Source organism: Halichoeres trimaculatus, unplaced genomic scaffold (assembly GCF_033239565.1).
Source record: "Halichoeres trimaculatus isolate MK-OKI-2021-1 unplaced genomic scaffold, fHalTri1.1 fHalTri1_scaffold_8, whole genome shotgun sequence".
Classification (NCBI taxonomy): domain Eukaryota; kingdom Metazoa; phylum Chordata; class Actinopteri; order Labriformes; family Labridae; genus Halichoeres; species Halichoeres trimaculatus.
This window is the reverse complement of record NW_027437186.1, coordinates 8,052,067-8,077,386: the sequence shown is the minus strand read 5'-3', so window position 1 is coordinate 8,077,386 and position 25,320 is coordinate 8,052,067. Positions and strand designations below refer to the sequence as shown.

The following is a 25,320-nucleotide window of genomic DNA, read 5'->3' as shown; positions in this document are numbered from 1 at the left end:
CATGAAGACACAAATGCCCAGTTTCTGAAGCACACACACTGCCCTGTTGCACAAGCACACACACACTGCCCAGTTGCTAAAATACATATACACACACAAGATGCCCAATTGCTCAACACACAAGTTGCCCAGTTGCTCAAGCACACACACACTGCCAGGTTGCTTAAGCACACACACATTGTCCAGTTGCTCATGCGCACACTGCCCAGTTGCTGAAGCACACACAGTGTTCCCAGTTGCTCAGGCACACACATATTGCCCAGTTGCCCAAACACACACACACACTGCTCAGTTATTGAAGCACACACACACTCCCAGGTTGCTTAAGCACACACACAGTGCCCAGTTGCCCAAGCACACACTAACTCCCAGGTTGCTTAAGCACACACACAGTGCCCAGTTGCCCAAGCACACACTGCCCAGTTGCTTAGGCACACACTTATTGCCCAGTTGCCTAAGCACACACACACATTGCCAAGTTGCTTAAGCACACACACACTGCCCGGTTGCTCAAGCACACACACATTTCCCAGTTGCTCAAGCACTCACTGCCCAGCTGCTCAAGCAAACACACAGCCTAGTTGCTCAGGCACACACTGCCCAGTTGCTCAAGCACTTAAACAGTGCCCAGTTGCTCAAGCATTCACACATCGCCCAGTTGCTCAAGCACACACACATTGCCAAGTTGCTCAAGCACACACACATTGCCCAGTTGCTTACGCACACACACTGTCCAGTTGCTCAAGCAAACACACAATGCCAAGTTGCTCAAGCACACACACACTGCCTAGTTGCTCAGGCACAAACACACATTGCCCAGTTGCTCGAGCACACACACATTGCCCAGTTGCTCAAGCACACACTTCCCAGTTTCTTAAGCACTCACTGCCCAGTTGCTCAAGCACACACACACTGCCAGGTTGCTTAAGCACACACACACACTGCCCAGTTGCTCAAGCACACACTGCCCAGTTGCTCAAGCACACACACACTGCCAGGTTGCTTAAGCACACACACATTGCCCAGTTTTTTAAAGCACACACACAGTGCCCAGTTGCTCAAGCACACACTGCCCAGTTGCTAAAGCACACACAGATTGCCCAGTTGCACAAGCACACACACTCACTGCCAATTTGCTCAAGCACACACACACTGCCAGGTTGCTTAAGCACACACACATTACCCAGTTTCTTAAGCACACACACATTACACTGTTGCTCAAGCACACACACTCATTGCCTAGTTGCTCAAGCACACACACACACTGTTCGGTTTCTCAAGCACACACAAATTGCCCAGTTGCTTAAGCACACACACACACATTGCCGAGTTGCTCAAGCACACACACTGCTCAGTTGCCCAAGCACACACACACTGCCCAGTTGCTCAAGCACACACAAATTGCCCAGTTGCTTAAGCACACACACACGGCCTAGTTGCTGAAGCACACACACAAACTGTGCAGTTGCTCAAGGACGCACACACTGCCCAGTTTCTGAAGTTAGCACCTGTGTTCACATAATTTAATGACTATATATTTCTCAAGATATGAAACATATTTTAAATGTAGATGACTTTACAATATAAAATGTAATCACTGAAACAGTTTTGTGTATTCTGTGTCATTGAACCAGTACGCCAGTTGAGTCTCTCAACTCTATTTTCTGCAATGATGTTTAAGATCCAGCAGGTGTCTATATTGACCGACACAGTACAGACACAGTACTGACACAGTATCAATACAGTTTGGGTAATGTGCCGCAACGGTTCATGAGGCCTCATCTACCCATCACTAGTATATGCCCAGATTGCTTCACATTGCCGTGAGGTGGCTTCAGCATGTCCAGTTACCTATAGAAGGAGCAGAAAGTGAGAGTAGACAGTGTTATGATGGCAGAGTTTTTAAATCAGGTGTCTGCTTGAGTTGCCCAAAGTGTCTGTCAATGATGTACAGAGAATCATCAAGGTATCTAGTACAACACCATGGAGCAAATTGTATGAAGGCTTTAAAATGTATGTGTTTTTATTTCTTTGGAGCTTTGAAGGTGATTTGCTTACACTACCTAGCCTGAGCTAGAAGACTTGATTTTGTGTTTAAATTCAAGGGCTTGAGGTCAATCATACCTTAAAGTAAGGTAAATCATGTGTTTATACCTCTCACTTGATGTGTTTGTACTTTTATAAAAGTAAAGGGTAGAAACAGGGCAACTAGATATCTCCATTAAAGCTCCATAAGGGCTTAATACAAAACTCTTACAACAGATTCCTATTTCATACATTCAACATGTTATATAGCTCTTAATCTACCAAAACGATATAGAGGCACTTGGCGCTAGCTTGATGCTAACGTACATTGGAAATTGCATTAATATGCTAGCGGGTAGCATATATTGATACATAGTCATTTTTTCAGCAAAACATCAACTTTGATCACTGAACATATAAATGTGTACATAACCTTATCTCAAGAGATTCATTGTTAATCCATTCAGCATGTTATATCTCTCCCACAACACACAGCAGTGGTGAGGAGAAGGCTGAAAGAAATGTGTAGTCATTCCGTCTTTAAAAGGACATTACGTACAATCACAAGTGATCTCCTTCAGCGCATAAAAAAACAATCCATGCTTAAAAAACATCAGCAGAAATGTTAGAGTAAACTACATGGCAACAACGAAAATGCACTGTTTTGTATGATTTAACGACAAACATTCAGCTGCTACTGAAAATCCCCGGCAACGACAACCGTGTTGGCAAATGTGCATCACTTTTAAGTGTCCCCTGGAAACTCTTTCGTTGTGTTGTGGTGTTTGCAGTGTTTTTCTAATGTGTTGTGGTGTGGGGTTTGCAGTGTTTTTATAAAATGTTGTGTTGTGGTCTTTGCCGCATGTTTTCTTAATGCTGCGCACCTGCTGTCAAATTGATGAAGATATTTTCTTGACTTGCTTGTGTTTTGGCTTTTTGTGCTGTGAGCTCTCAGGGCCACTGTGCATTACCAAATGTTATAATATTCAAGACCATAGTGCTCCGATTTAATGTTTAAAATAATTTAAAAGTATTATAAATGTAATCTCTGTGTCCCGTCTGAGTCGTGTGAGGCTCTTTAACTTAACATGAAAGTATATAAACTTCAAGAACACTTAGTGCACAGATCAGGCATCAATAAAACACAACAAACTTGTTGGTAGGGATATTTTTTTATTCTGGTAATACTGTTTCTAATAAACACAAATGTTCATGCAGGACACTGAAAAAACGTCAGCTACAAAAACACAGCACAGACATCCCTCTGAATGTTATTCTTGGATCATTTTTAACAGTTAATGTTCACACACAGCGACACAAATATCGACCTTGGACTATGATAATACAGCATGAATGTGGTCTTTGGTAAAAGGTAAGGAACATCCACAAAATGTGAAACCAAGTCAGGTCATATGTGTGCAAATAAGTCTGGAAAAAGGAAATGACATCGGTTTAACAAGGGAAAGAAAGGATGACATTAACTCCCTTTAGCATGAATGAGTAAAGGTGCATTTAATGCTGGAGGTTAATTGCTTCCTGTTATCAATATGCAATTCCCTCTAAGGCACCTTCCCTTTAATGGAAAGACATTTCCCTCCTATGTGAGAAAAACAAATACTGACAGTTTCTGATCCTTTAACTCAGGATTTCCTATCCTCTACCAACATTTACATCCTTCTAAACTTTTCCTGCATTACAGCTCTAAAAATTCCCAGAAAGAGACTCTTTACATGCTTTTAGTAACAGGGAGTACTCTACTTCTTTATTTTTTTACACTCTAGCCTGTGATGCATCTTTTCCATTCATCTGACATTCGGTAACTTGCATATCTTTCATTTACCAGATTATAAACAACAAATATACAGTTCTTAAAAACGTAGGTAACCCTCTTGTGGTGTTCCTAAACTTACAGGAATAGAGGAACAGTAAAGTTTTTAATCATGATGAAAGAAATAGCATCTAAAAGACCCTAAAAAAAACGTTCTTTGTATGAAGCCCCAGGACAAGCAACAAAACCACCAAACATGCAACGTTAACGTTCATTTTGACAGGAAAACCATTTTTTTTCAACAGTTTCATAAACCAGCTTGGACACATCTTTCTGAAGAGTTTCTGCTAAGGTATCAATTTACAAGTCAAACGAAAAGTACAGAAACAACATATTTTAAGGACCCCATGAAAGGTGTACAGTGTGAGGTGTTCAATCATCGGCAGTAACTTGAGGAGGGGCAGTGACAAGTTAAAGACTTGGAGATGACTTTTCTAAGGAAAGGAACATCCTTCTGTCCCACTGGCAGATTTATTTTAGTCTTTATTTTAAACATCATTTTTGGCTTTTAATATCTTAAAAAAAAAAAACATTGTATCCTGGACTTGTCAGATAAATGGAGCTCAAATTACGACTAATAAAGGAATTCTTACTCTCAATGAGACATTAATACAGTTTTTGCAGTGTACAATATTTGATGAGTTGATCTTTATTCTGATTTTGCTCCATATCAACAAATGTGATCATGACTGATACTTAAGTACTGTGTACAATTAAATCTGGATTTTTTGTTTACACTTTTGTCCATCTCTTTAATTTCTTCAGGGATTTTTCTTACATAATATTCATCATCAGTGACACACTTCATACCATCTACTTGTATCTTAACAGTTTGAAAAACATGATGGGCACACATGTTGGAAACAATGAAAGAATGTCACTAAGTCTTTCATCTCTCTGTATGACACACAGATGTCAGGGCGGCGCTTTAAAGAGGGGGTATTGTGCTTTTTTTTTAGTCTTTATTCCATGTCTCTGGTTTCCTTGTAGTAGCTTTACATGATTTACGGCTCAAAAATCCTTATTGTTCTCTTTTGTGTTTTAGAAAACCCTTATTTCAGCCTCTGTCTGAAACGCTTCATTTTAGCTGCTGTCTCTTTAAGGTCCCCCTGCTCCACAAACCCCCTCATCTCTGATTGGCCAGCCCTCTGGAAGCCTTTTTGGGATGGAGCTGTAGATACAGTCAGAAACTTATTATACTTTGGAGCAGGGCATCCTTTTCTTCCTGTCTTTTACTTCTTCACAGTACATGATGTCATTAGCACATAACAGATCAGCATGATTAGAAATTCCTGCACTGAACGCTTCTTATTATCAACAATCACACAAGGATTTACACACAGAGCAGCCTCTGATATGTGTTTTATTTGAGTTTATGCTTATGATTCAACATTATTGGTTAGATTTATAGATCCCACTTTTTAATTGATTTGATCACCTATAAAATGAAGGTAAATACCAGCTAGTACTACTTGGCTCTGTTTTTTTTTAGAGCAATTTAATCTTTAAATTCAGACTTCTTCAGTTTATTTATGGTGCAAAGGGACTCATGGCAGCTCTTCAGCATTGCAGCTAGAGGTTTGTTTCCCCTAAATGTGACATTTTTTCTGGATGTCGGCTGTATCTATGGACAGACTTTGATGTATGAGGAGGAGACCCTTTCGTGATGACCTCATCATTTCAGCAAGTTTCATGAAGATCTTGTGAAGATCTGTCGCTGTTTCTTAGAACAAATCATTTTGACCTATTTACAGATGAGTCAGGGATTTCTACACTATATGAATATAAAGAGGTTTAACATCTACACACGTTTAGTCAGAACATCCAGCATTGTGACTTCATGTTTAAAATATAAAAAAGCAGAATACCTCCTCTTTAACTAAGGCAGAAGGTGCTGTAGGGACTTGTATCAGGAATCAAACTACCTCATGCTTTGAGACAAACATGCTCACTGAAATCATTCATAAAAATATCAAAATGTTTTGTAAAGACTTAAACGTTTGATGAATAATAAGCTAAGTGTTTATTACTTCATCTCGTTGAATTTTAATTTTCTTTTCTCTTTCCTTACTGAGCTCAGAAACAGGATCATGAGAGGAGAAGCTGTTGGGATCGACTTTCACCTGAGTTTACCACATGATGGACTGGACGGTCTGTTTGTTCACGAGTGCTACCCAGCTCACACCCTCTATCCACATGGTCCAGGTAGTAATGCTGACGTAAACATAGTCTCAACGTCTGAGCGAATAAATTAGACATGTTAAAACTGGACACCTCGCAGCTTTCGACAACTTTCTTCCCAAACCTTATGCTGACTTAAAAAAAAAACATGAATAAATAAATAAAAACACAAATCTACCAGGTCTCACATACTAACAATCTGCTCTATGCTATTCTTGTGGAACATTACCGCTTTGTCCATTTTGAGCAACAGTGCAAAGGCTTATAGGCAAGTAAAAGTCACAAAGAAGGGCATGCTAAGTAGCATCGTTTTTAAGGGAGCGTGGCTGGAAATGTAAGGCACTACAGTCTCTCTGCTTCCTTCAGACCTCCAGGGATCTGCTAGGGGAACAGTGGTGGAACTGAGATGGTACACGTCTGTCCTCAGTCAGAAACTCACACTACAGTGTTGATCAATGGTAACCATCCTCACAATCAGTGTATGCATAATCAGGAGAACAGAGATGTTCTGCAGCTCAGGGGCTTCCTCAGAAAGAACCCCCCCCTCACATCAGAGGACAGGTTAGAAATAAAGGCTTGACTGGCTGACATGTGCTACTTTTCGGGTAGAGTTTAGGAGTGAGGACAGAGTATGGAAGAAGCTTTTCAATAAGCAGGGATGAGGAGAGTACGTGTGGGCTTACAGACGAGTGAAAGGGCCCACGTGGAGAGGACCTCTCAGTTTGGGAGAGGAGCAGGAGTTGGTGGTGAAGGTGGAGGAGGGGGAGGAGGAGTATGGTGAAGAGGAAGCAGACGAGGAGTCACAGCCACTACTGAGAGGAAAGACACTGGAGACGGCCACGTCAACGATCCCCTGACACAGCTCTGGATAGAGTTTCCTGGAGGGGAGAGAACAGAGACAACTTGATTAATGACAATAAAAATGATCTTCAGGACATGTTCACGATGAGCTGCTTTGGTATTGAGTTTGTGAGGCACTTTGGCATTTTTCATCCTTTTTAGTTACATTTAAGAATCACTGGTCAAAAATCATCATTTCATGGGACTGGGGATTCTCATTTTTAGCATTAAAATCAAGTTTCTATGCCAACTCTGACCGCAGAAGAAGAAAAACAACCTTCAACATTTCTCCATAGAGATCTTATGTTTCAGTCATCTAACTTTTTGTTGCTGCCGCTTTCTTTCTTCTTAGGATCATAGCGCCATCAGGTGGCTCTTTTAGTATCAAAATAATTTGGATGATGTATGAAGGTTCGGAGCCTTACTTCTCAGTGACTTCACTGAAGACTGCTCTTTTTGCATGTTTATATCAATATTGTCCACAGTCTGTCTTGTTACAGCAGGAATCCTCCAGTGACATGTAACAGCACTGAAGCTTGCAGCTACTTTTCTTTACGATAAGTAAATGATCCTTAAGTTTATAATAAAATAAAAAAAACTTAACTCTATCACATGAAGGTTACTCTCTAAATGTTAATGTTACCAATGCACTCGACAGTGAAACTGATGGTTATGATTGTGACGTTTGTGAGATCGTCATTCAAACCTAACACTACACGAACTCCTGTAACCATTTATTCATCCTGTTCATGGTCTCGGATACACCGGCTGACACACAGAGACAGACAACCTCTCATGTGCACTGCACACTCACACCTACGGGCAATTATGAATCACCAATTAACCTAATGAGCATGTTTTTGGAGGGAGGAAGCAAGAGTACCTGGAGAGAACCCACAGAAGGGTCCACTTCACCCTGAACAGGATTCAAACTGGTGACCTTCTTGCTGTGAGGCAACAGTGCTAATCACTGCACCACCATGCAGCCCTCCTGTAACTATAATTAATATAATTGATGTGATTTAATTTCATCCAATTAAACTCAATGCAGCTGTAAGACAGCTTAGAGGAGGTCTCCTCGAAGAGATACTGTATGTAAACATGTTAGTCAAAAACATCAGGCCAATATTTACTGCTTTACTGTTACGTCAGCCTACAGCTTCAGGATTTCAGTAACAAAGTCATAATTTCATGAAAATAAATCTGTTAAATTACGAGGATAAAGTCATAAAATTAGGACAGGAATTCTGTAACATAATGAGAAAAAGTCGTAGTTACAAGCTACAGTTAATCTGTGTATGCTGAGGATCATCTTGTAAAGTGGGGATTAACAATTTGGCACAAACAACAGAAGCTATGAACCGACCCTTTGATACAACTCACTTCTTTGGTTATATTGATATTTTGATTGATTTTGATTTCTTCTTGCGTAAGCCCCCCCGACCTTTTTCCCCCTCTCTTCTCCCAAAATTGTTTTTTTCATGTCTATTGCGAAGGGGCGCTGGGTAGCTAGCAGCTCCTAGGCTCATTTCATTTCTGTGCTTCCCCATGTTTGTCTTCTTCTTTGTCTTGAAAGGGATGTAACTGAAGTGAAATTGCCCCTCGCGGATCAAGGAAGTGATCTGATCTGATTATTTATGAAGCCTGGACTGAAGCTGACTTTAAAAAATGCTCCATGATCCTTATTCAATTTCACAAAGCTTGCCGCCCTTCTGATCTTCCTCTTCAAAAAAAAAAAAAAAAATCATGTATACTAAATGCAGACTTTAACATTTCACTAGTTTACTCATAAATTTACAAATTTATCATCAATTAAATGACTCTCATCTTGAAATCCCATTGTTTTCTCTAAGGTTTCTCTAATTGATTCCGCTGCTAGGCGCTGCCCAAGTAGTTGCCTGTTGCAGCAGCTCTCTCTTCTTTGTCCATTTCTTGTAATTTTTTTCGTCTCTTTTTCGTAATCTTTGTATTTGGAGTAGATCATCACTTTGTATGCTGCATTGTTTACATGCAAAATCAGCTGTTAGCAGCCTGTAGCATGTCAATGCTAACTAGTGTAGGGCTTGATGATTTCCCTCGAGCTGAGGAGGAGGAGGTGAGGACGACGTGCTAGTTCTCGGATGTGAGCTGGGAGGTGACAACGTGGACCTGTCCTTCCATCCATCGTTGTTGGGAACGTGGGATCTAGCCCCGGTGGGATGGACGAGCTAGCCGTGCTAACCAAGCGGCATCGTGCTGTTCACGGACGTGGCTGACGGAGCTGACATCGGACGCCGGCCCCACATTGGAGGAGCTTCGCCTGCTGTGAGCAGACAGGATCCAGGAGAAAGAGACTGAACAGACTGCTGGGGAGGCTCAGTCCTGGACCCTGTGGAGGTGGAGACTGGCTGACTGGAGAGTGGTGGACGAGTGGTGGACGGTATGTCGTCATCTATTTTCTATTTTTTTATGGACCTTTTTGCACTTTCTATACTCTTTCTTACTTTTGTTTTCTTAAATGCTGCGGTGACTCTTGAATTTCCCCTCGGGGATAAATAAAGTATGTTCCATTCTATTCTATTCTATTCTAATGCTCATGTTTGCCATTTGCCAATAACACTTGTTGACGTTCTGTCTCAGGTCGTTCTTAAAGATGGGGCCTCAGATACCATGTGACGTCACATGAAACGCATGCACAGATGGTTAATTAAAAAAGTGAAAAGTCTGTTAGAAGTGGACTAAAGAAAGGTTATCATGAAACACAAAGCTGTGACATATCTGCAGGAGCATGTTACGCTGTTTGTGATGCAAATAAAGAGACGGCTGAGGGTCACTGACTGTGCACACGCTGGAGCCCCGTTGATCTCAATGAGCCACACTTTGAAGTTCTGGTCCACCATGAAGTCGAATCCAAAGAGCTGAAAGCTCTGGTAGGACAGGTGCTTGGTGCTGATTGTCGGCTCGATGCATGACAGACAGTTCCTGTGAAAGAAGACAAAAAGACGGTTTTCAGTGACCTACTGCTGATTTTTAACTCTGTTAAGACTTCAAGTTCAATCAGTTGATTCATTCATTTTTACAGCTTTCCTGAACAAATAAATTTATTTTTTGTGCTTGTGGTGATATATATGCTTGAAGACTTTTTGAAATATCGATTTATGCGTCTAATACTTATTTGATGTACAAATATGTGTGCTATGCTTCTATTTAACAAGGTCCACACATAGCTACTAAAAGAAGGACCTACTTTATGATCTGTTTGATCTGAGGTAATATGCTGCTCTCCAGGGTGATGTTGTGTGTTTTCAGCAGGTACAGCCTGAACTCGTCAAAGAACATCTCGTTTCCCTCCTCGTATCGTCCGTAGTTCTGGGAGTGCTCCTTCTGGATGCAGTGATTGGTCAGGTGGCTGGTCATGTCCTGCAGGTCAGAGCTGTTGTAGGGCTCTGAGGAAGTACGCAGCACGCCTTCACGGTACAAATAGATGTTGTACTGATGGTCCACCAGCACCCAGCTCCTGTTAACAATGATAACGACTCATTAAGGCTTCAGTTGCAGTATTTGGGCTTTAGACTGCACATGGATGGCACAAGAGCTGAGGACAAAACCTTAAGAGCTCCCCCTGGTGACTGGCTGCAGTACAGATCTGAAAACTCCTGCCAGTCCAACATATGGACCATGAGTCAAAATAAAAATCGAAACACATCAAATAATAGTTTCTGTCCTTATGGTTTGTTCTTATCATGCTGGTTTATGTTCTAAGTTCAAAACCCATTAAGTTTGTATTGATTGATAGAGATAGATAGGAGCTTTACTAATCCCTTGGAGGTTCCCTCAGCAATTTCAGATTCCAGCAGCCGACAACACCAGGTAATGTATGCTGTACATAGTATCAGGAAAAAGAATCTCAGAATAAGAGGGTAGGCAGATTAATTCTGAGTTGGCAGTAGCAGTCAGTAAGAAGTCGGGTACCAGTCAGTATTCTGGCTTCACTCCTTACATTAGGAGTAGCTGGAGATGTGTCGTCCATATCAATATGCAGCCAGTGCTTTAGAGAGGTGCACATATTGTCAGTGGATCTGTGTTTATCAGCAAAGGCTTACCTAATGTCAAACTTCCTCTGTCCTGGCTCTAGAAGCAGAGGTTTTTCCAGGTACTTCTGGATAACATGGACCTGTCCCTGATTATCGATGTGCTCCAGCAGCTGATTAGCATCATGGGATATCAAAATTCCAGCACCTGTTGCAGTAAAATCAAACATGATACGCAAACACTGAAGCCATCAACCACATTTACTAAACAAGGTATCAACAAGCAGAAGACCAGAAACATGAATTCAAAAAAGGATAGAGCTCAGCTGTTTGCATAAACAGAGCTTTAATATGGATCAACTAGTTAGCATAATTTCACACTGTTTCACTTCAATCTTAGAGTTTAATAAGTGAATAGATAATAACTTCACCTTTTGCTCCAGCAGAGGACTTAGCGATCCATACAGAACCTTCCCCACTTTCTTTTTTAGTTAGATATGAGGCTAGAAAGACCTCCCGTTCATCAGTCTTGGGGTTGCTCTTTAGATGGCTAATGCCATTAGTGGCCGGAGCAACAGGGGTGTTGAGGTTAGTGGGATAAATGATGTAGGATTCCGGAAACCAGCTCTGGGAATCAGACAGCTCCGGGCTGGTCTTTATAAGCCTAATGGGAAAGAAGGAACATGGTCAGCTAGTTGAGATGAATAATTCAGTTGTAGGAAAGGGCATTAGCAACATTGATAAGAGACAAACAAAAGCAAAGTAGAATCTGTTCCAACAAGATTTACTCACTTGACCAAGGAGGCCTTTCTGCAGAGCTTGTCTGCTCCTCTGTAGTAATTCACCAGCTGCATCAGCCCTGGTTCATGACCTGCACAATCCATACAGGGGAGGATATTTTTAAAGTATTTATATAACTTCATGTATGTGATATACATTTATATGGATAGATATCAATTCACAAGACGCTCATGTGAACATCAAATATAGAAGAAAAACAAGCAGACCTGTCTGTCTGCAGTCAGCATCATTTACATTTAATAATAATAATAATAATAATAATAATAATAATAATAATAATGATAATAATAATAATAATAATAATAATAATAATAATAATTTACCCAGACGTCCAAATGGCAGCCTGTTCCGTTCTCCGAGCATCAGGTTGAATCTCGGGTTGTCTCTTTTTAGTTTCTTCCACTGCCCAGTTGCCTGTAGCATCTTGGAAACTTCTGCATAAATCGTGCTGATGTCGTCACGCGAGACAAAAGTGTACATCGGGGAAGTCATACTGCCACGCGTGAAACACAGCCAAGTACAATAAAAAAGATGAATTCACGAATATCTTAGCTTTCGGGGGAGATATGAGGCTATCTGGTTGACACTGCTGCAGATGTGTTGAGAGTTATCTCCTCTGTCCAAGCCATGATGATGACTCAGTCATATACAGCTCACACTTTGCAGCTAAAGTCACTCCGTAACTTTGAGGCTCCAAATCTGAATACTGAGATGTACTGACGTGAAATATCACAGATTTAGAAGCGTTTTAATATCTTTTTATCCTCCAGTGATCCCAGACAAGGGTGTGACTGACTGCTGCTACCGGCTCCAGGGGCTGGTCCCGTCTGGACTCATCTACATCCTGTCTCCAGTTTAACGATAGCCGACGGACTGCGACAACCGTAGTCGAGAAAACTTTCCAGGCGTTCACCTCCTAAGTCAGTGACTGCAAATAATTAACACCAATTTACAAATTTATTCCGAGATAGTTCCCCCAGTACAACACAAAAGAATCTACTAGACCCACCGGCGACGTACGCTTTTCCAGAGCTTTGCTGCGGCTGTCATCCACTGTCGACAGCATAAACAAAAAGCTTAACGGTTGTGGTACTTGTAGTTCACATGTGCCCACATGTGATGGGATATTGATTCATAAAGCCGTCTATTTCCTTAAAACTATAATCACTTAACTTTTAATCAAAGTTATTATCACTCTGTATCATCATATTTTTGTTAAATTCTCTGTGACTGCAGTGAACAACAACATTTGGTAACAATCAGTACTTCAATTCCCAGAGTGCTACACGATAAAGCGACGACCTGCTAGTGATGGGAGTTCAGGCTCATTTATGAGAGTCGGTTCTTTTGATTCACTAATAAAGGACGACTCTATCGACTCCCAAGTGGGTCCTCTGAGTTTTTATGGCTTAAATTTAGTTGATTACCAAAAGTAATATAAGAATCTGTGAAAAATGACTTGCTAACATACATTATAATCAATATTTATTTTTAATTTAATTTATTTATTTATTTATTATTATTATTATTATCAGTATTATGCCTGCTTAATTTATATGCAACATATTAAACATAACAACAAAAAAAGCTCCTAAACAGGAACCGGCTCCTTACTTCACTACAAAGAGCCAGCTCTGAGAGCTGGAGCGTTCGCGACACACACATAATTTCAACCTGCTCGATTTAGCGTACCGTGGCCACAAGATGGCGTCCGTGATCCGACAAGATTTAAACACCCAGGATTCTGAGCTGATAAAAAACAACAACTTTTAAACCGAAGTGGAAAATGAACTTTAGGTGAGGGGTGGGTGTTTTCTTCGCATAAATGCACCAATTCCGTTAAGATAGACCAAGCACCACGCAATAGTTCCTGTCTCAGCCACCCAGGAATTAAATGAAACGCTGCATGAATATGCTAATAACATGGGACCCGTACCAATATTTTCTAACAAGTGACCTGCTGTTGTTGAGCTTATGAGCGCTATGAGATTTTTATGGCAAGCACTCTTTTTATTAAAGGTTTTTAAGAGTAAAACCCAAACCTTCGAGCTCAATCTTTACATTTAGTGAAAGGGACGACGGAAGACAAATGCAGAACTCTGACAAACGAATTGGGACGGAGCAGGAAGGAAGTTGTGTGAGTGAAGAAGAATGCAGTGGCGGGAATAACACCACGGCAGGTTTCAGTGTACAGCTCTCCCTGTTTCCCTCTTCGTTTCAAAGCTGGTGCTTGTCAAAATATCGTAAGAGGACAACATTCATAGTAAGTGACGATTATCAACCTCATTATAGGCTGTTGTGTTGTCCGATAAACACGTAGTGTGTGCAGCCTCCTGCCTGACACTGCTGCAGCTTTGCCAATCTGTGTTATCATGTCCAGCTGTTTCATATCGATTGGTTTATATTTACTGACACCGACAAAGTTTAGTAAAAAAAATTCTAACAAGGATTTGGCATCACTTTAGACTTTACAACAGAAGAACTCAACAAAATAAAAGCCTCTCCCAACTTTATAAAAGTGCGGAAAAATCAGTATTTTCTTCTGGCGAATGCATTTCAGATTGTAGTGTAAGAAGATGCTTTTTTAGAATCAGTTTATGGGTCAGGAACGATTTGTGCCTTTGCTTTTCCTGAGGTCATGTATTTTTAATAAATGTTGCCCCCTCTCCTTCACCAGATTGGAGCAGGCCAGGCATGAGTGGTGCACACCTGGACGAATGGCAGAGGAGGTCCTTTGACATTTCATCTGGCAACTGTACACCTGAACAGACGGCCGATGCCTACCGGGCCCACATCCTCTCCATTCAGTATGCATGGGCAAGCTCCCAGCTCTCTCAGGCCGGCATGGACAGCCTGCTCAGGACCTACTCTGAGCGGTATGCCGCAGTGCTGGACTCGGATGACCCCCGTAAAGGGCTGAACAACTATGCAGACAGTGCACTGCATCTGGCCCGCAGTCAGAGGAACTACAGCGACAAATGGGAGTCTTCCCTGACCATGGAGAGCGTCCTGGAGCTGCCCAGTGTGAAGAGGATGATTCAGGCTGCAGACAAGGGAGGAGGCTCCCTGGTGGCACCAAGAGATGCAAACATATGTGTAGGGCAAGAGAGCAAAGGAAGCCTTTTGTCTGCTCCTTTAACCGGAGTCAGGACAGAGGCTGGTTTATTCAAACCTGCAGCGACACTACAGCCTAGAAAAATAGAAGCTAGCACTCCAGCCAGTAATCCTGCCCCTCATTTTATGTCAGAGAGGCCAAGAGGCTCTGAGAGCATCTCAGGTAGTCCGAACTCATTCCCCCGACCTCCAGCTCGACCTCAGTCAGTGTTTGGTCAATCCTCCTCAGCTCCTCCTCAGGGATACCCAGGCCCTGCCAGCAACACACAAACTGTTCATTCCTCTGTTTTCTCCAACCATAACCCTACCAAACGGAAGAACTTCTACAACACAGACGGAGGGAACAGTAGCAGAGGGCAGCATGGGGGACAGTATGGAGGACAGAATGGGGGACATCATGGAGGACAGCATGGAGGACAGCATGGAGGACAGCATGGAGGACAGCATGGAGGACAGAATGGGGGACAGCATGGAGGACAAGCAGGTCCCAGCCAGCGAGGAGGCGGCAGCTTCAAATCAGCTCGTGAGCAGTTCATTGTTGATCAGCAGAAAAAACACTCACAGCAGCCCCAGAGGAGTCAGGCTGCGGGCATGTCTGCAACAGTCAAGAAGTCTCTGGGTGCTAACAGACCTCGAGGTGCGTTTTCTAAATTTGTGTCACCAATGCCACGCCAAGAGGAGGAAGACGGCGGGGCGGGCCGTGATTCCAAAGATGAACCTCAGATCATGGACGAGCGTCTGAAGAACTTTGAGCCAAAGATCGTCGAGCTCATCATGAGTGAGATCATGGACCACGGGCCTCCTGTTGCCTGGGATGACATAGCAGGTCTGGAGTTTGCTAAGACCACCATAAAGGAGATTGTGGTTTGGCCAATGCTGCGGCCTGACATCTTCACAGGCCTCCGTGGTCCACCTAAAGGCATCCTGCTGTTTGGACCACCAGGGACGGGAAAAACTCTGATAGGAAAATGCATCGCTTGCCAGTCGGGGGCCACCTTTTTCAGCATCAGCGCTTCATCGCTCACATCCAAGTGGGTCGGAGAAGGAGAAAAGATGGTGAGAGCCCTGTTTGCCATCGCTCGTTGCCACCAGCCCGCCGTCATCTTCATCGACGAAATCGACTCGTTGTTGTCCCAGAGGACGGACGGGGAGCACGACTCCTCACGCAGAATAAAGACAGAGTTCCTGGTCCAGCTTGACGGGGCCACCACAGCTGCCGACGACCGCATCCTGGTGGTGGGCGCCACCAACAGGCCTCAGGAGATAGATGAGGCCGCACGCCGCCGCCTGGCAAAGAGGCTCTACATCCCGCTGCCTGAAGCCACTGCCCGCTGGCAGATAGTGACAAACCTCATGGCTCGGGAGAAGAACCAGCTGGGAGAGTTGGAGCTGGAGAGGGTGGTGACCGCCACAGACGGCTTCTCCGGAGCCGACATGACTCACCTGTGTAAGGAAGCAGCGCTGGGGCCAATCCGCAGCATCCAGCTCAGTGACATTGCCACAATAACTGCAGATGAGGTGCGACCGATCATCTACAGCGACTTCCAGGAGGCTCTGAAGACGGTCCGACCCAGCGTCTCGTCTAAAGACTTGGAGCTGTATGAGGAGTGGAATAAGACTTTTGGATGTGGACGTTAGACAGGGCTCACGTCTTTATCGTCTCCTGATACCAAATTCATGTGTTCAGTGTTCAGAACAGAGTCAAGGTTAACATTTAAGATTCATTTCTTTCAGAGTTAACTGACAGAGTAAAGGAGGAAAACACAGCTGCCTCAAAGACTGACCTCAGACTGACAGCCCTGTCACAGTCCCACCAAAACAATCTAAGAAAACAGAGTAACAGCCTTTTTTTATCTCCATGCTGTGTGCCCAGCAAGTCTTTGAATTTAATCAGCAGCCAGTCCGATGTTTCATAATCCATCTAAAAAACAAATGTGAACGTGGTTTTAAAGCTGCTAATCTGCATCTAACTGTTCTGTTCAAGTTATTTTGAGTCAAAGACAAAAAAATGAGGAACGTATGCAGTTCTTTACATAATGTTCAGAAGTGTTTAAAGTTAGTTGCGACTCTGATTCCATCAGGGTGTGTTATGTCTGCTAACTGTTTACATTTCTTTACAGCCATGAGCACAAATGTTGTTATCTGAATATGGCTGGATGAGTCAGTTTGTTCCCAGTTTTCTCTTTCTTGTGTTTTCCCACCTTATTTTTTTTTCACAACTAAATGCAATTTAAATCTGTTTTTTTTTCCTGATTTAATAAATAATAAATTGTGTTTCACTACAGATTGGTTTCAGTGTCAGACAAAAACTGGTTTGTCTCCTTCCATCCTCTACACATGAATGTGTGACTATAAAGACTTGGTGAGCAACATGTTGCTCAGTTTTAGGAAATGTTTAGATTTTTCTATAAGAACACAAAAAACTGAACCAAAAACAGAATATCTGACTTTTGTTATTAATAATTTCAGTCGTGAAAATAGATGACTATTCAGACTTATAACAGTGTCCAATGAACAGTTTTAATCACACCTTTTAGACTTAGACTATTCTAAACCTTCACTTCTGTCAACAACCAATCAGAACCAACTAACTGTGTATCACAGGTTTTGACTGCTCTGTCTGGAATAGAGTCAGACCTGCTTCATGCTTGGTCTCCTGAACCACATTAATGTGGTTATTTTCACATGGGACTGGAAGTGTCAAAGATCATCTCTGGCCCAAAAGAAAAAACATTTCAACACGTTGAGGTAACACACATGTGATCATTCTGAGGATTTCACTGCCTTTTCTTTACTTGCATTAAGTTAGAAACTTTCTAAGGGTATTTACATGAACTGTGTTTACCTGGTCATATACTTTCAATAGCGCTACAGAACGATTAAAAAATTAGGTTAATCACAAGTCTATACTGTGATAAATCATGATTAATCACACATTTCTCTTGGGCTTTATAAAGTCTATAGATACAACCAATCAAAATACTACAATTAGCCCAAATTTTGTTTTGAGTAGTTCTGTCAAATGACTAAATTACTGAATCAGATTAATCACTGGGTTGCTTTAGATACTGAGCATGTTTAATTTTGTCTGAGCAAATTGAAGAAAGAAAAACAGAAATATTTTTGCACCTGACGCGTTAATTAGACACCTTTATCAATTACATACGATACAGTATGCTATATTGTTTCCCTGGGGAAATTTGTTTTGGACTTGTCTGCTGCTTACAAGTCTCCACAATCTGATAAAACAAACAACACAAAATTGCACATCACTAGTATCACCAGTATTGCACATTACATAAAATTGCACATTATACACATAATGTACATATCCAGCTATAAAAGAAAGAAAACCATGTAAATATTGCACGGTCCCTGCAGCCTTTAAAAGCACAATTTAAAAGCTTGACGGAAGTAGGAACAAATTAGTTTTTGAATCTGTTTAGTTTACAGTGAGGGATTCTGTATCGTCTGCCAGAGGGCAAAAGCTCATACTCCAAGTGCAGGATGTGTGATGGGTCAGTCACAATCCCCCGAGCCTGCTGAAGAACAGACTGCTCATAAATGGACTGGAGTGTCTGGTATTCCTTTCTCCTTATCACCTTTATTGCTGTGTGAACCAAATGGGCCGGCTTAGTTTTCGACTGCACAGTGAGGTTCCCAAACCATGCAGACATGCCATATCAGAGCACACTTACTATTACAGCCTGATAGAATAAAAACATAATCCTCTGGTCCACAACGTACACTCTGAGTCTACGCAAAAAGTGAAGTATCTGCACACTGTGTTGACATGACTTTTAAAGCGTATTGTCCAGGAGCACATCAAGATACGTAAATGAGTACACTTGTTCAATGTCTGTGTCATGTATGACCACCGGACCGTGATCCCCCACTGATCTGGGGTCCAGAACCATCTCCTTAGTTTTAGTGACGTTTAAAATAAGATGGCTTTATTTATTTATTTATTTATTTATTTAATGTTTATTTAACAGGGAAGATATACATACAACATTGACACAGGAAATGGGAAAATGTGATGCATATAAGACATTTAGCATCAGCTAATTTGCAGTCTTTGTCCCTGGTCAGGCTTTAGAATAGAATAAAATCTACAGAATACAACAGAAATGCAATAATAAAAATACAGTGAGCTGTACAGTGGATACAATGAATAAGTACCATAAATAAACACAGTTGCAGTAAATTACAAGTTAAAACACAAGTTAAATTTAACACAACATTAGTAAAGGGCTGTACTGATAATTACTTGTGAGAAATTAATGTTCACATTTCTACTGCTGCTTAAGCCAGCGTTTAACTTTCACGCTTAAACTTCTTTATTTCTGTTTGGGATTTAATTTCTGATGGTAAGGTGCGTACCTTGCACTGAGAGGGATGATTGTCCAAATGTTGTCCTTCACCTTCGGATTTTATAGTTTTGCTTTGTTATGCTCCTTGTCATTGTCTTACAGCTGTCTGTCTTTTTAAAGATCTGAGACATCACTTGAGGGGCCAGTCCATTTAGGTACTTAAAAACAACCTTCAGGAAGGAGAATTGTATAAAATTGGAAAAAGTCAACAAATTATATTTTTAATGATTTTGCAATGGTGCCATTTTTGTGGCTTCTGGTCTAAAATTTTCAAAGCTTGTTTATAAAGTGAAAATAGAGGTCTAGTAGCTGAGTGAAAGAATCATGGCATGCAGATATCAATGAGCTGCCTTAAAAGAGAGACATGACCTGATAAGCCTGAAGCAGTTAGACTGATTTTTACAGTTTTACGTTTTTTTGTTTGTTTGTTTGTTTTTTGGTGTCACACCACTGTACAAAGTTTTCCATTTCACTGAAAAAGCTTGATGGGCTTATGTCTTTGTACAGTAAACTGAGAATAGCTGTGTCGTCTGAAAATTTAAAAACAAAGTTCCCTGATTGACTATTTGTACATTCATTTTTTCATGTCAACAAAAAAAAAAAGCCCTACTTGATGGAGCCTTGTACAATGCAGCTTGAGAGGTGACTTGCAAAACCTTTGTATAAACCACATCCTTAACAATATTAAGGTGTCTGGGGTTTGTTGCAATCCAGTTTGCAAATGTGTCAATTTATCCAAGGTGGACTTAGTGAAGCCCTGCAGCAGAAAAGAAAACTCTCTTACCTGCAGAGTGTATACTAAATTTTATGTTGGTCAACTATTTATTTATTTATTGTACTCAAATCTACTTGGACAAACAGCCCAAAATATGTTGCCTGTGACATTTGGGGGATTCTGAGTCAATCTGTGCAGCAGATGAGTTCACCGAGTTCAATCAGATTAAACATGATGATAGGATTAATCTGATTAATGCTTTAATTTTGACAGCCCTAGTATGAATTACACTTTTTGGACTGTTACAACCAGACATGCATGCTAACATGTCCAATGCAATATATATTTAAATGACATTATAAATGATTTCAGGGATTTTCTTGTGTCAATTGTCAAAAATAAAGACATTGATATTTGCCGTGAGCAAACATGCAAATATTCCTGATACAACATTTAGAAGTGACACTAATCAGAACAACAACAAAAAAAAAAAACATGAATGGTGGAAATGAAATAATTGTTTTTGCAGTCAAATTTTCAGAAAAAAATTATTGAAGTCTCTGGCAACAAAATCCTGAAAATTTTCAATAATACGGCCAGAGGTGTCACCGAAATCTTCAGGAAACTTTTCTGAAATGTACCGAATATTTTCCACCCCTTAATGACCCTACATTATGTAGGGTCCATCCGACCTTCCTCCCTCTTTCTTTCCTCCTTCATCCTTAATTACTTCTGTACTTCCTTCACTTCCTCCCTTTCTTCCTTTCCTTTTTTCTTTCCTTCCTTTCCTTCTGTTTTCTTCCCTCTCTTCCTTCCTTTTTTCCTTTCTTTCCTTTCTTCCCATCTTCTCTTCCTTGTTCCTTTTTTCCTTCCCTCTCTTTTTTACTTGCTTCCTAATTACTTCCTTTCTCACCATCCATCCATCCTTCCTTTCTTCCTTTCTTTTTTCTTGATTACTTTTTTCCCACGGACCATTCTTTCTTCCTCCCTCCCTCCCTCCCTCCCTCCCTTCCTCCTTTCCTTCTTTCCTCCTTTATAGTGTTTTCATATGAAACGTTGTCGTGTAAACGGGGCCTAAGCTACATCGGGGACTACAAAGAATGTCCATAAGCTGCCTAGGACACTGAGGAACGACAGGCTCAGACTGTAAAACCTCTACAATGATGACGAATATTATGTCCACTCATAAAAAACACTCAAGGAAAGAGGATCCATCGTCCTTCTTTCAGTTATACATGTTATTTAGATTACATAGATTACATAGATTACAACGTTCAGATCTTCCCCCATTCAGTTTTCCATCTTTAATCTTCACACCTTCTCCTCTCCCTGCTGGGTGTCAGAGCCTATCCCAGCGTTCTCTGGGTGAGATGCAGGGTTCACCCTCCACAGGTCAGCAGTCTATCACAGGACGAGCATGCAGAGACAGATAACCATTCACACACTTATGGGTAATTAAGAGTGATCAATCAAGCTGATGAGCATGTTTTCTAACTGTAGGAGGAAGCTGGGGAAGCCACACACACGGGAACACACAAACTCAGCTCAGAAAGGCACCTGTCTCGCTGGGGAATCAAACCAGGAACTGCCTTGCTGTGAGGCAACGGTGCTAACCACTGAACCACGGTGCAGCCCTTTATTACACCATGTCATGTGGAAAAAAAGAGAGAAACTGTTGATGTAATATTGTTTGAAAAGAGAGAAGAGAGAAAAATCACCTGGAGAAGCCACAGACTCTGGAGCCTTTCGTTCATGGGCTTTGAAATTTCTCTGACTAAAAAACTTAGAAAACTATGAAATATTCAGTATTCAGCCTCTTGATTTTCAGTCTCTTAAGCCATTAATTTAGGAAAGTGATGGTATAAAATAATGTGTTAAGTTAATTCATGAGCAAACATTGTTTTTTATAAATGACCGACATTTTCTTTGGCCCATAAGGAATAACTTGGTTAATCCACTTCTTCTGAGTTTCTTCATGTGTTTTAATTTCACTGCCTCAGCCCTCGCTTACACACACACACACACACACACACACACACACACACACACACACACACACACACACACACACACATACACACATACACACACACACACACACACACACACACACACACACACACACACACACACACACACACACACACACACACACTCACTCTCCCGTTGAAGAGGACCATTATAGATTGTGCACACATGAATTGAAATTCTCATGTAAATTTAACGAAACAATCTTTCAAAATCTGGAAGACCATGAAAAAAAAGAGAACTCATTTATTTTTCATCTTTTTGTCAGGTCCCTGATAAATATTTCAGACGTGTGTGGTTGGCCACTGTATTGAAACTTTGTTGAATTAGCCAGCAGAGAAAGTAGTCACACACCACCCCCCTGGGCGTCAGCAAACACGGGGACTCCCTCCTCACAGCTGGACCAGAACAGATGCACAGAATTCCTCTGGTGCTGGAAGGATCCGCAGAGTCTGGACGAACCATATGGTGTTAGCTTGTAGCACAATTTGTGAGGCTTTCTGGCCACAAACACACATCACACAGTTTCTGTTTATTGAAAGATAAAATTAATATGATTGCTCTTCATTTATGTCTGTGTTACATTTAGAGTTCAGCTCTGCAAAGCAGTTTTGTAACATCTCATCTTTAAGCAACATGGAGATGGTTTATTTATTTCCACTGATGGATTTATGTGACGTGTTAGCAAAAAGGAAATAAATTTAACACAAGTTTCAGATGTATATCTGCCACAACCACAGCTGTGTTTCCCAAAGTGGGGGTTGGGACCCCCTGGAGGGCCATCAAACTGATAAGGAGGTCGTAAAGTGTCTTTCAACATCAAAAACTATTTAAAATTGCAAATTTCCTTTATTATTGTAAGAATAAAAACAAGAATAGTTCATTTTATTTCAAATCATGCAAAAAGAAAATGTTTGATCATTTTTTTCTTCATTGAAAACCCTTGAGGTAACTGAACCAGGACTACGATGGCACCAGTAGAAGCAGATTAATTTAGGAAACCCAGCAAAATGTACACACAGATAGTCAGATTTTATACACGTAAACTAAATTAGGTTTCTCAAGCCTTTTTATGCTCGTTTTTGTCTGTTTTTGAATTTTTTTCCTCACCTGTATTTAGGGGGTCTCTGACTAGAAAATTTGGGAAGGCCTGACATTTGGTAACCTTTCAGCCCGGGACCCCAGAACAATAGTGCCCACATGTTACTGTGACTTGGCAGGGTAAATGTTGCTTACATCAGCCGATCCAAACACAGTCCTGAGAAAAATGAAATAACAATGCAGAAACTATTTATAAATCGTTATGAGGATGTGTGTGATTGTCATGTTCAGACTGCAGCAGTGAGAGGATGAACTGTATCAGGTGTTTCTGTGGGATTCATGGTTCAAAACCTAAGTTCCTGATTTCTATGTTCATGTGTACATCGAAGCCACCATGTTTGTTTATGTGTTTCATAATAATGGATGAATAAACAATTGAACAAATAAATAGATTAAAACAAGATACAGGAACGTCTGACCACCCCCACCACTAAGGAAACCTGTCATCAGTGATTCCCAAGCGTATCCTCCGGTCTTCGAATACGAAGCCTGTGAGGAAGTGCTCAAACTGCTGTTCATCAAGTGTCCACTAGAGGCTGGCTGCAGAAACACCAGAAACCATAAACACATCAAGCCAGAAAAGGTCTTTATAGCAAAATATTATACTTTTACAGCCTGGTTCATAAAACCGTTTCAGCTTGAATATCTCATTTCTCTATCAACACACACTTTACGGGGCTATTTTTTTTTATAGTTATCAAACTTAGAAGGTTATCCCATATAAGGGTATACCTAGGCAGGTGGGCAACCTGTAACTGTCTGTAGAGAGGCTCGGGACCTGCTTCTTCCCCTCGTCCTAATGCAGAGAAAGCTAGGTTGAGTTCAGCATTTCAATGTGGCTCCTGCCACGGATGGGCCTAAAACTCTGTATCAGAAACAAATGAGTGACATCACAAAGACTATGTGTACTATTATACAGTCAGAGGTGAATCCTTGAAGAGTGGAACTTCTGAGGTGTACTCCTCTTTTTCCAAAATCATATCCCCTGTCAGTGTGACACTTGTTTTTTATCCATCCAACGGGAGGCGATGATGGAGAAGATACAAAAGAAGAACCATGACTTTTAGTGATTTCACACTGAATTGAACATTGCTCTGTAAAACTGTTTGTAGGTCAAATATCTCCAGTGGAATTGTTTAAATCATCTTAAACTTGTCCTAAAGCTCCTTAGAGATCATTAGTTTATTTCCAAAGCCACAAGCCTTACAGCAGGTGAGGAACAGGTGACGTAAGTCTTCGTTTAAAAAAATATATTTTAGTGTGGATGGCTGAAATGAAGTGAAGAAGTTCGGAAGAAGCCAGAAATACCCATGCAAAGTTCAAGTTAAACAAAAAAAGGTTGTAAAAAATTGAAAAAAAAAAAAAGAAAAAAATCATGTAGAAGCATACTGTTCTTTCCTTTTTGTCCAGATGTATTTTTCATTTTTGTAGTCTTTATCCATTTATAGCACTCAGCCTTGCATTATTGAGAAACAATTCTCCAGACATTGACCAAAATCACAAAGTTAGCTTTTTTTTCCTGGCCATCTATTTATGGAAACATGTGTAAAATAAAACACACGGCAGTGTCTTGCTGGCCCCTGTAAGCAGCTCTACTGGAAGTGGTTTGGTCTGATCTTAAAGAAGTATTTCAGTCAGCTGGCTGAAAGGGGAAGTGAGATTTGGGATTCTGGCACGGCCTGAGCTCGTTGGCCCTCTCATGCAAATGCCCTCCCTCCCCTGTTGGGTCCCATTCAAGCGTGTGTGTGTGTGTGTGTGTGTGTGTGTGTGTGTGTGTGTGTTTGTTGGGGGGGGCAGCTCTGGCCACAGCTGCTTCCCATTTCTGCTAATTCACACAGCGGCCATCTGGAAGAGGTCGCTGCAGCACAACGCCACCGAGCTCCTCCGCAGGCCTCAGCTCGGCCCTCAGAGCCCCGGCCCCTGCCTTCTGCTCCAGTGCCTGATCCTTCCTGTCCCCGAATCTGCTGCTGCTGCTGCTGCAGCTCCTCAGAGGACCAGGGGGGACTCTTCAGGTCCTGAGCACGGCATGTGTTAATGTGTGGTTCTGTGTTTGTCCATGGAGTTTCTTTACACACAGTTGTTTGGGTGTGTGTGTGTGTCTGCCAGCTGTGCTCCTTAATGTAACCTGAAGGTCTCTGCGTGGATGAATATGAGAATAAGGTGTCTGAATATTCTCTGTTGAATTATGGGAGGAGAAATGTTTCATCCTTAAATCATACTTTAAAACAACAAAAACTTAAATCTGAATGAAACTGTTTTTGTTAAATCCAGACTGTTTTCTGCGGCTCCATCATCTTTAAACTG

The 25,320-nt window shown here is 41.4% G+C and overlaps 2 protein-coding genes across 2 annotated transcripts; one reads left to right on the top strand and one right to left on the bottom strand.

The window, feature by feature from the left end:
* Positions 1 to 3,186: 3,186 nt before the first annotated feature.
* On the bottom strand, positions 3,187 to 12,776 carry ttl (tubulin tyrosine ligase). The gene is made up of 7 exons (XM_074676086.1): positions 12,009 to 12,776; positions 11,677 to 11,755; positions 11,316 to 11,548; positions 10,957 to 11,092; positions 10,101 to 10,370; positions 9,692 to 9,835; positions 3,187 to 6,912 (listed from the first exon to the last, which is right to left on the bottom strand). The coding sequence occupies exons 1-7, from the start codon at positions 12,175 to 12,177 to the stop codon at positions 6,714 to 6,716; spliced, it is 1,230 nt and encodes a 409-aa protein (XP_074532187.1). The 5' UTR covers positions 12,178 to 12,776; the 3' UTR covers positions 3,187 to 6,713.
* A 600-nt stretch (positions 12,777 to 13,376) lies between these two features.
* fignl1 (fidgetin-like 1) lies at positions 13,377 to 17,083 on the top strand. The gene is made up of 2 exons (XM_074675047.1): positions 13,377 to 13,948; positions 14,363 to 17,083. The coding sequence occupies exon 2, from the start codon at positions 14,380 to 14,382 to the stop codon at positions 16,435 to 16,437; it is 2,058 nt and encodes a 685-aa protein (XP_074531148.1). The 5' UTR covers positions 13,377 to 13,948; positions 14,363 to 14,379; the 3' UTR covers positions 16,438 to 17,083.
* Positions 17,084 to 25,320: the final 8,237 nt, after the last annotated feature.